The 10225-nt window shown below is 32.3% G+C and overlaps 1 protein-coding gene across 1 annotated transcript; it reads right to left on the bottom strand.

The window, feature by feature from the left end:
• Window positions 1–690: 690 nt before the first annotated feature.
• LOC131613121 (putative homeobox-leucine zipper protein ATHB-51) lies at window positions 691–3613 on the bottom strand. Its single transcript, XM_058884825.1, has 3 exons — window positions 3483–3613; window positions 2303–2643; window positions 691–1282 (listed from the first exon to the last, which is right to left on the bottom strand). Exons 1-3 carry the CDS (start codon window positions 3574–3576, stop codon window positions 1034–1036), a joined length of 684 nt encoding a protein of 227 aa, XP_058740808.1. The 5' UTR covers window positions 3577–3613; the 3' UTR covers window positions 691–1033.
• Window positions 3614–10225: the final 6612 nt, after the last annotated feature.

The following is a 10225-nucleotide window of genomic DNA, read 5'->3' as shown; positions in this document are numbered from 1 at the left end:
TGCAATATTCAAGCGTTTTTATTTAAAATATTTTAAACTCTGATCTACAAAACAATTTTGTTTTAAACTATCGTTTTTCAAACTCCTATAATTCACTCCCCTCTTATATATAGAGTCACATGTTCAACACACTTCAAGGTTGAATTTCATCTATATCTTAGAGAGCATGATTATACCATATGTGCCTCTTTATTTCCATTGTTGAACTTAGTAATCTCCAACCATCCACTATAAATTATCATCTGAAGGCCACGAAAACATTATGAAATGAGAGGAAACGGTGTAATGGCTTGATTTGGAATCCTCAACACCGTTATAAAAATGAGAACAAATTTTGAGCGGATGAAAATATAGTGATGTTTAGGGATGACAAAACGGTTCAGTACTATTTTATCTAACCCTTTATATTTTGCAAATCAAACGCACTCTTTATCTTAATAACTAGCTTAATTATACTTTGACTCGGCTAGTGAAAGTTTTGTGTGGTCCATTAGGTAGAATAAAACAAGTTTATTTTTGCAATTCAACTTTGAAGTTCCCTTGCACACTGTTTTTGTCATTACATAGTTTTCACAATTTTCTCTTAGAATAAAACAAGAAACAAAAATCCAACATTTAAGCTAACTGTCCTTCCTGAATCTTCTGTCTTTTTCTCTGAGAAACAATGTGGTGAAATGAAAAGAAAAGTACTGTAAAAAAAACAGTATTCAACTGTCACTTTCTTCCAACCAAAGAGCATAGTACATAGTACATAGTACATACCATACCACATAGTAAAACTTTTAACTTAAAAATAGAATTGGAAACTACTACTACTACTAGTTAACTTTTAACCTACCAACCTTCCATGAATTATTATGATGGCTCATAACTCATAACAACTATAGTTCTGAATAGATCCTAATGTCAGTCCTCAAACCATTAATACCTAACTACTAGTACACAAAAATTAAACTTCAATGAATCACTAACTAGTAACTACTACTCATTGAGTAATTCAATTCTATTAAAGCCTTGAGTTGTATTGTGTAGATTAGGGATAATAAGGTAACACTGGCCAGTGACATTGATGAGGAGGCATTGAAACTGAGTTAAAATCTTCAACTGTGAAACAAGTACTGCTGTTATTGTTGTTGGTGTTGTTGAAGCCTTGATCTGGTGTTCCTAGTGGCTTGTTGGAACATCGTAGACCTTCTGATGTGCTTTCTACTGTTTCTTCAATGTAGGATGATTGTGTCCTGAAGTTGGCTTGTTCTTTTAGCTTTCCTTTCAACTTCATAACCTGTGTGTTCAGGTGTATTAGCTACAGAAATCAAATCAACCAGTTCGGGTAAAACTAGGTTAAAAAATTAATAATTAATGTTTTTGTACATGTATTTATACTGTTTGTCAAATAGTATAAATAGTGCAAACTAGAAGTCACAATTTTTGATTTTTTTTAATATTTAAAGTGTGTGATTCTCTGGCCACTAAATTATTGAAAAAATAGATATACATAATTTTCATATATATTTTTTATTAAAAAAAGTGTAAAATATAATATAGGATATGTGTAAGGAAAATATAAATCTAATGTATGGAATTGTAGGAGTGATCTCTTCTTAAAATTAAATGGAGTAGGTCTTTGAACTTCTAAAGGCAAAGCATAGCATATATACATATAGTTCAACCAATAAACCATAGACTTGTGAATATTAAAAAAAAAATATTTTTCATAAAAATTAGAAATATATTCTACTTATTAGAGTTTAATAGTTTGAATTTAATTAGAATAATTTATACGTCCTACTGCACAAGGCCTCAATTTTTTTAAAATTAAATTATAGATAAATAGAGTCTCGTAAATTATTTGTCAAGTTAAATCGTGATTAAATAAGACCTATATTTATATTGTCATAGGTAAACTATAACTAACCTGTCCAAATAATCTAAAAATTTGAGACGACTCTGATTGTATAGAGACATGTTCAAATTCGAATCACTATATTTCTCTTCCTTACCCGCAAGTGTTTATTTGAATATGTGTTAACCATTAAATCAATAATATAAATTTAAAAGTTAGATAATTTTTTATTCAATTTATTATTTCCTCATTTTTCATAATAAACTTATGTTTTTTTCCTTTAATATATGTGGGTAATTCAATTTTTTTAATAGGTGTAAAAATCAAAATACAAGGAGGTACATCAAAGAAGAGAGATCATAGAGGCATAAACAAATATGTAAGAGTATGTTTGGATGAGTGATATACTATTTCAAATTCTTTCAACTATGAACCTCTAATTCAAACATAAAAAGTTACCTCTTCTTGAAGTTTCTGTTTTTCTTTGAAGACAGCATCAAACTCTTGTTTAAGAACATCATAGGAATGTTCAAGCTGCTTAGTCTTCCACCTAGTACGCCTGTTTTGAAACCAAACAGCAATTTGACGAGGTTGAAGCCCTAACTCTCTTGAAAGCTTCATTTTCCTTTCAGGCTCTAACTTTATTTCCTCTTGAAAACACCTCTCCAGCAAATCAATCTGGTTACTTGTCAATCTCTTCTTCTTCTCTCTATAGTTATTTCCATTAATGTTCATTTCATCCATTGCTGGAAGCAACCTCTGATGTGTTTCACCTAATGCACCTTGACCCACTTCCATTCCTAATTTTCCAACACAAACATATCATACAGTTTTTTTCATTTTCTTTTCAGGGATCACATCATAATCTCATGAATTATTATATCCAAGATAAATAAAACATGTTTTATGTGTGTTTCAGATTATATGTAAAAGGTTGTCAAAAGCTCTATAGCACTTACACCTCCTAAAAAAGACGGGACACTGACATAACACCGAACACTTAGGCTATGTTTGGGAGTTTGGAGGGAAAGGGAGGGGAGGGTTTTGGAAAATAGGAAGAATTGGGTGAAAAGGATAAAAAGATTTTGGGTAGGAGGGTTTTGGAGGGTTTGAGTTTATGCATAACACCAAAAATCCCATAAAATAGGGGAACTAAAAAATTGTATTGAAGGAGGGTTTTGAAGGGTTTACATAAATTTTCCAAATATCTTTTAGGTTATTATAGTATTCTGAAAATTAAAAACTTAGTAATGATAATGACTCTTTTATCATTCTAAACAAAATCATTTTTTCAATAAATGTCAAATATTTTCCTATATTTTTTTTAAATTTCGTTTTTGGAAGCCTTTCCCTCCCCTCCCCTCCAAACTCCCAAACATAGCCTTATGATTATGTTTAATATATTTATTTTTTCAAAATTATAACCGGTGTCTCTTTGTTAATGTTAGTGCTATGTATGTTCGTGCTTCATAGATGTATTTGGTGTGACTTGAAAACATCAAAATGAGGAAAAAACTTGAATACAAGTCAGAAAGAAAGTGAATAATTGATATACCAAAATTGTAAACTATGAGGAGTAAAGAAAACATTGGAGTATAAAATAAGGTAAATGTTTTGAGGACTAATGTTTTTGTCTTACCTGAATAAGGGTTGTTGTTGTTGTAGAAGAAGCTTAAGGAAGAGTCTTGATGAGGAACAAAGGGTCTTGTGCTCTCAATAATATTCCAATCCATATTTGGCTTTCACTTTTCTCTTCACTTGAAATCTATACCCAAAATGTGTCTCTTTTATGGGCATAAGTTCACTACTCGGTTATGATGGACCACCATGTAGTCAGAGAGAGGTGCAGAAGGCAGTGCTAGTAGTAGTAACTAGTGAGGGCGTGGCACTATGTATCTGACTTGTGAGTAATTACTATGAGTCAGTCAATGAGAGATGAAATGAAGGGTTCTATTCTATTCTATTCTATGTGTTCCTCTATTCAGAAACATTCATTACTTCTGTCTAATTGTTTTCAAAATAGTTATTATCAAAATTACAAAATTGGAAAACACAAGGAGACAAAACTGTTTGAAAAAATGAAAAGCTAGATAAAATAATTACAATACTTTCAAACTAAAAGTGGTATTAAACATATAATTTGTAGTATACTAATATATTCAATTTAAAATATTATGATTTGAGGGTGGTTTTCATTAAATATATTTAAAAATAATAATCAAGTCTTATTCTATTAAGTGGAGTTGATTACATGGATCAATTATCGCCATAATGTTTTATCTAAAATCACATTGTTTTATAGTTGATCCATATTATAGATATTAGACAAATAAAATTCACTTTTGCCCAAATAATGAAGAAGGTAATTATGTAGGCAATCAACAAAGGCCTAGAAAGTGTACATATTGCAAGAGCCTTGATCATGAGGAAGTTGGAGGTGTAAAAAACACAAGAAATAGGAGGTTTGAATTGGGTTTTAAAAACAAACGCTTCTCTAAGAAAATCCCCTTTAAAATTTCACTATTGATAATAAAGATAAATATGCAAGAAGGAAAGAACAAGGTATATTTATACTAGTTCACTTGAAAATTATCAAGCTAATCTAGTCCACCCGCCAAGGTGATTTTGCCTTATCAAACAAGGTCTTAATCCAATAATCTCAAGATTAATACAATGCACAAGCTAACTGCAAGTGACTCACGTACAGACTCTAAGACACACTAATCTTAGACTTCTCAAGGATTCTGACCAACTAGTCCCTTAAGGAACAATCAAACAACAGTTTGAAAAAGATTTGCTTACAATAGATTTACTTCTACACAAGCTGATAGTAAAAAATATTTCAAGAACAATAGACTAAGGAAAGCTTATGAATAATGTTGTAAGAACATGAATTAGCAGCCTTTTCCTTTGGTCTTCAAGCCTATTTATAGCCAATAAAATAATATATCCGTTGGAGGGTATTTCTGGAATTTCCAGAAAGCTGGCAGCTTGAAACAACGTGGGGGACAAGATCGTGCGATGCGTCAGTCCTTTCATGGTAGTGGAGCGAAACATTCGGTTATACTATGTACCATGTACCACGTTAACATTATCTTCTTTTCTTCTTAGACTTCAGAGGCTTCCGATGAGCATGAGTTAGAAGAAAAAAAATAAGCCTGGGGTCATCAGAACTTCTAGTCTTCAGAGTCTTCAGATTTTGTCTTCAAATTCTTCAGCACTTGGTCTTTAGTACCCTTTATCTTCAGAAACATAAGTCTCCGGCATCTGGACTGTTCCTCAGAACTTTCGTCTTCAGATCTTCAGAACACGGTTTCCTTGATAGCGTATCAGAGTCACAACTTCAGAGCCTTCTGAAGTGGTTTGCTACTGTTCATCAGAACTCGTGTAGCGCAGAAGCGGAACTTGGTTTCTTCTGATGGTTTGGCAGCGTCTTTCATCAAATTCAAAACCTGTTTGTTGAATACTCAAAATAACAAACATTAGCATACCAAAATTGTTCATACAATCATACTAGTTATTATCATCAAAACTCAAAGGTATTATTGCAAAACCAAATCTTTTATAATAGAAGTTTACAGCAAAATGACTAGTAGAAAATTAATCGTGGAAAAGAAAGTACAATTTGAAGATATATGTGAATTCTCAAGTTTTGTGCAAGAACTTGCAACAGAGGATGAAGTATTTTGGCCTACCATCCCGAAGAGATCAATCTTGATATCATTAGATAATTCTATCCCAATGAAAAAGCTTTGGATAATGATTTCATGATATCAAGGATATCTTGGATAAGGGGATGACAAATTATGGAATGACAAATTCCATATGATATGAAAATCAAACATGAGTACTTAGAGGATACTTTTGTAGAAAATTTAGATGAAGTTGACCCCTTCTCAAGGCCAATGGTGAGATATAATTGGGATTATAATAGGATCGCCGCTAATATTTGCATTTGATAGCGAGCAAAGTTTCCATGTCTAAGCGATATTCTCTGTAACACCATCCATATTCTAATGACCTGAGGACAAGACAAATTTCTTTGTAGGGGTAGAATGCAAGGATTATCAAAAGCTAAAAGCCTATAAAATACCCGTGATGTTTAAAGTGTTTTCCTAATTAAGTGTTTGTTTGAACAATTTCAAAGATTTCTGTTTTGAAAAATTGTTATGTTTTAAAAAACTATTTGTCTGCATATGGTTCGACTAGCCTGAAAAGCCAAATGCATAGGAAACACAAAGGTTAATTTGATGACAAAAGTCGAGAATAATGGTATGACGACTATAAATAATACATTTTATGACGAAGCTTTAACCTCTGCCAGAAAAAACTGAGGTACTATGCCAAAGAGCACCATCATTATTACAAAAAAGGCATACTACAACGGTTGGAAAAGATATATAATCACACATGTCATGGCACTGTTATGTAGAGTGTTATTGTAAATGTGTTACTTACAATCACGGTCCTGGAACCATTTTAGTATACTGGAAAGAGCGCCCGCTATCACAACAGTTAGTTAACTTAACTCAACCATTGTTATAGACCTAAAGGTTCCAGGTTCTATACTTCATCTCCTATCAACCTGTATAAAAATTTAAAGAACAAAATATTGGTAAGTCGCAAGAAGACTCTTTCTTATGACTTAGCAATGTCTTATTCTTGTTTTGAGAATATTTGTCAACAACAACAACATACAACATACAACAACACAAAAAATAAATCCACAACAAACTATCTACATCCACCACTATATATGTTTCTTGTGAAAGCACTTGCCTTGATAATATTTGCTCAAGATAATGAAATTTTGGAACTTAAAAAAGCTTAGAAAAATTCTCAATGATGGATTGCAAATGCAGAAAAAATATTTCCAATGTTTGGAACTGATATTTCCTTACTTGGAGCAGATAGTTGTTTAAAAGTTGATTGCATGCAATCCATAGACCTTTAAAATAATGAGCACAAAATGTATCCAAAAGAATCTGGATTAGAGTAAAGATGTGTTGTTCTCCAAGAACAACAACTACTATGATAACACTGCATTTGTTGTAATAATGTAATTTAATATTATATGTAAACAATGGAATGTTAAAAAAAAAGCTTATACACCTTTTACCTCGGTTTTTTTCCAGAAACCAAGGGTATTATTTTGGTGTGATAATTGAGAATATTGATCATCGTCCTTAAATAAATTTGTGTCGTCCATTTCACGAGTATCAACGCTCAAGACACTTCCATTAGTGATCCGCGTGAATCCTAACATAACCCATTATAAAAGCATTTTAAACATCAATAATTGTTAATGAAACATATAACATGAAAACTTTGAAGCGTAAAAAACTCAGTAAAGTTCTCTACGATGGATTGCAATAGCAGAAAGTAAATTGTGTTTAAGATTTGTGTTCTTCAATAATCATTTTTTACGGTGTTCTTTAATAATCATATATTCTTTCATTTAACTAAATATTTTCTTGTTTTACATTAGAAACAAATAAATGTGAAATAGGCCTGGAATATACTGCATCCAACATTTTATCTTCTCCGACAATTCAATAAAACGAGGATCCAACATCGAATCTTCACCAACAGTGGTGACGATGAATGAGATTCAAAATTTGTTATATATTTATATAAATATTCAGTGTAAACAATGTTATTATGGATAAATAATTAATTTATAAATATTTTGTAGTTTGTAACGTATTTTAAAAAATATCGATCTTACCCCTCGGTGTTATTGATAAACCGAGAGGTTTGATGCGCTAATTTTGAAAATATTGAAAGTCCAGAAACTTGGGGTTCGAACCCATGTGTATAAGAATTTTTCCCTCAGTGTTTTAAAAGTCAAGGGGGTAAAGTTGATACTTTTTATGACACCCTTCGTTACCTCACTTCTTTAGTCGAGGTTAAATACATTTCGCGTCCGAGGTAAAATGTGTTTTTTGTAGTGGGTCATGATAAAATATTTTTCTTTTAAATGCTTCATGTATAACTGATATTTGGTTATATATGAATTATTGTATGGTCACAAACTAAATGCTTTCAAAAAGTTTGATTTCATTATTGTCCAGTGAAAACATGTCAATAAAAGTCAAGAACTATACAAGCCTAACCAAGTGAGATGTGTGCAAACTTGTGTTTTATAAAAATAACGAGAGCGGATATTTATACTAACTATTGTGGATTTTGAATCATTATTGCTATTACTTGGTATATTTGAATTCATGGATATGATGAAGGCATTTATTTTATTAAGGGAATAACTAGTTGACCAAAAATCCTAACTTGTGAGGGTGTGATCCCTTGAAAACCCATTTGAGCTTGAAAATGAAAAATTTGTTCTTTCAACATTAGAACCCTTAGCTAATTCTACAAGAAAAAAATTTCACCACCTTGTCTTAAGGATAAGATAGCAATAAAAAATACAAGGGTATGAAAGAATAAGGTTAGGGAGAAAAAGAAAAAGGTTTTGAAAATTCAAGTAGTAAAATGGTGAAAAGAAATAAATCAATATGCTTTGCCTATGCACTTATGAAATACAAGAAATAAACCAAAACAACACAAGAGACCAAGCTATGGATGTTTCCCAACAAATCAAGACTCACTAAGCCAAGAATACAAACGCGCTTAGCGAGCAAAGGTGCGTCTTTTCTAAGCCAAGAAACACAATTACTCTTAGTGAGAAAAGAATGTTCAAAGACTTCAAATTTATTACTTCAAGGTGAAGCCAGGGTTTAGTTGCTAAGTGAGCTTTGGAATTTCCCTTAGCGAGCATAGTTAACACGAATATGCCTAGAATAGTCGGCATTATTTAACCTAGAAGAGATTAGGTGCGTTAAACGAACCTTGGAGGTGCGCTTAGCGATCCTACCTTTCCCAAGCTTATAAATAATGGTGTCATACCTTCATTTGAGATATTCAATTCATACGATTCAAGAGGATTGGATCATCTTCGGTGGAATTCAAGGTGGTTCCATAGTGAAAATAGGTTTTCATCACAAATCACAATTGGATACACACACTTATAAACATATTAGACTACGTCCAGATGAGTCAGATGAGCCTTCAGACAAGGGACCTAACATATCTCTTGACACTTGTCCAAAAAGACATGAGTCACGTGAAGTTCCTACAAACTTTAAACCCTAAACCCTTACTATAAAGTCTAAATAATGGCTTAGACTCAAATACATAATCTTCTAAAGCTTAAAACCTCTTACTCATAACTTATTTTTACTTCATCATCGAAGTGCTTACAGGTAAATCCCGCAACTCTAAAAGCTACATAACAATAAAGGTCAACTAATACCTCATCACTATTTAAAAATATCAAAGGTTCATTGGTACCAAAAAATAACACACACAAGCACACACTTTATAAAAAGTGTTTCATCTTTTTTACTTGACATGCTTGAAATGGTAATTAATATCTATATTGTGTTATGCTAGAGACAATAGCCATATGGTCTATATATGTGACAAAAATTATAATTATTAACCAAATTTTTTATCACTAGAAATGTATTATGTACAATGGGTAAGATGAAGAGTAATAGGTATCTTAGTTGAAAGGGATAAAAATGTTTTTTAGTTTGGTCCTTATTCCCATTATGAACTTATATATTTCTGTATTAAAGATGTTTGTCAAAGTGTGAAAGTGTGATGTTCACTTGCATATGCGTTTTTTTTTTATCTTTTTTGAGGCGGGAAGGGTGGGGGGATAAAAGCCTGAATAAAATTTTCTAGGTTTTTTGGTATAAGGTCTATATGTTGAAAAGTAGAGAAGGTCTTAGGGAAAGAAACCTTTTCTAGGTTTCTAGGCCCAGAAGGTCACCCATCCTAGAATTGCTCTAAGTCAAGCACGCTTAACTATAGAGTTCTCATGGAATGGGCTACCTAAAAGAAGATGCATCTTGTTAGTATAGGTAGTATCCATCAATCCTTATAAGCTTTCCTTCAACCATGCAGTCTCATACCTGGACGGCCTCAGGATTCCTCTCATTCTGATGTGGCGACCACCCTAGTCCTCTTCGGCCTCAGGTGTTACATGCGGTGCAACCACCCCTCGCCTTCTTCGGCCTCGAATTAATGTTACATGCCCACCAGCTTCTCCATGGTTCGTCCTCGAACCACATCGTACTGGGAGAGGTATAGCTCTAATACCATTACCCATCAAAAGATAGAGCAAAATTTCACATTCTTTAAATGTTAACACAAATAGACAATATCAAACGCTTATATACCTACTACCATAAAACATGAACTCAAGAGCAAGTACACAATTAACTACAAAAATACAAAATAAATGCATTTTGTTAGTACAATTAACTTTTTGATCACTCTAGTAAAAAGGATAAAAACTAGCAACTCTAACAATAA

The sequence above is a fragment of the Vicia villosa genome, linkage group LG6, assembly GCF_029867415.1.
Source record: "Vicia villosa cultivar HV-30 ecotype Madison, WI linkage group LG6, Vvil1.0, whole genome shotgun sequence".
Lineage (NCBI taxonomy): Eukaryota > Viridiplantae > Streptophyta > Magnoliopsida > Fabales > Fabaceae > Vicia > Vicia villosa.
The sequence above is the reverse complement of the archived record's forward strand: the minus strand, read 5'-3'. Positions and strand labels throughout refer to the sequence as shown.

What these genes read in the sequence shown, in the direction of transcription:
- LOC131613121 (XM_058884825.1), bottom strand. Translation starts at nt 3,576, where the DNA reads ATGGATTGGAATATTATTGAGAGCACAAGACCCTTTGTTCCTCATCAA. An exon ending in CAACAACAACCCTTATTCAG is followed by an intron (nt 2,644 to 3,482) that starts GTAAGACAAAAA and finishes TTGGAAAATTAG; the next exon opens with GAATGGAAGTGGGTCAAGGT. An exon ending in AACAGAAACTTCAAGAAGAG is followed by an intron (nt 1,283 to 2,302) that starts GTAACTTTTTAT and finishes CTGAACACACAG; the next exon opens with GTTATGAAGTTGAAAGGAAA.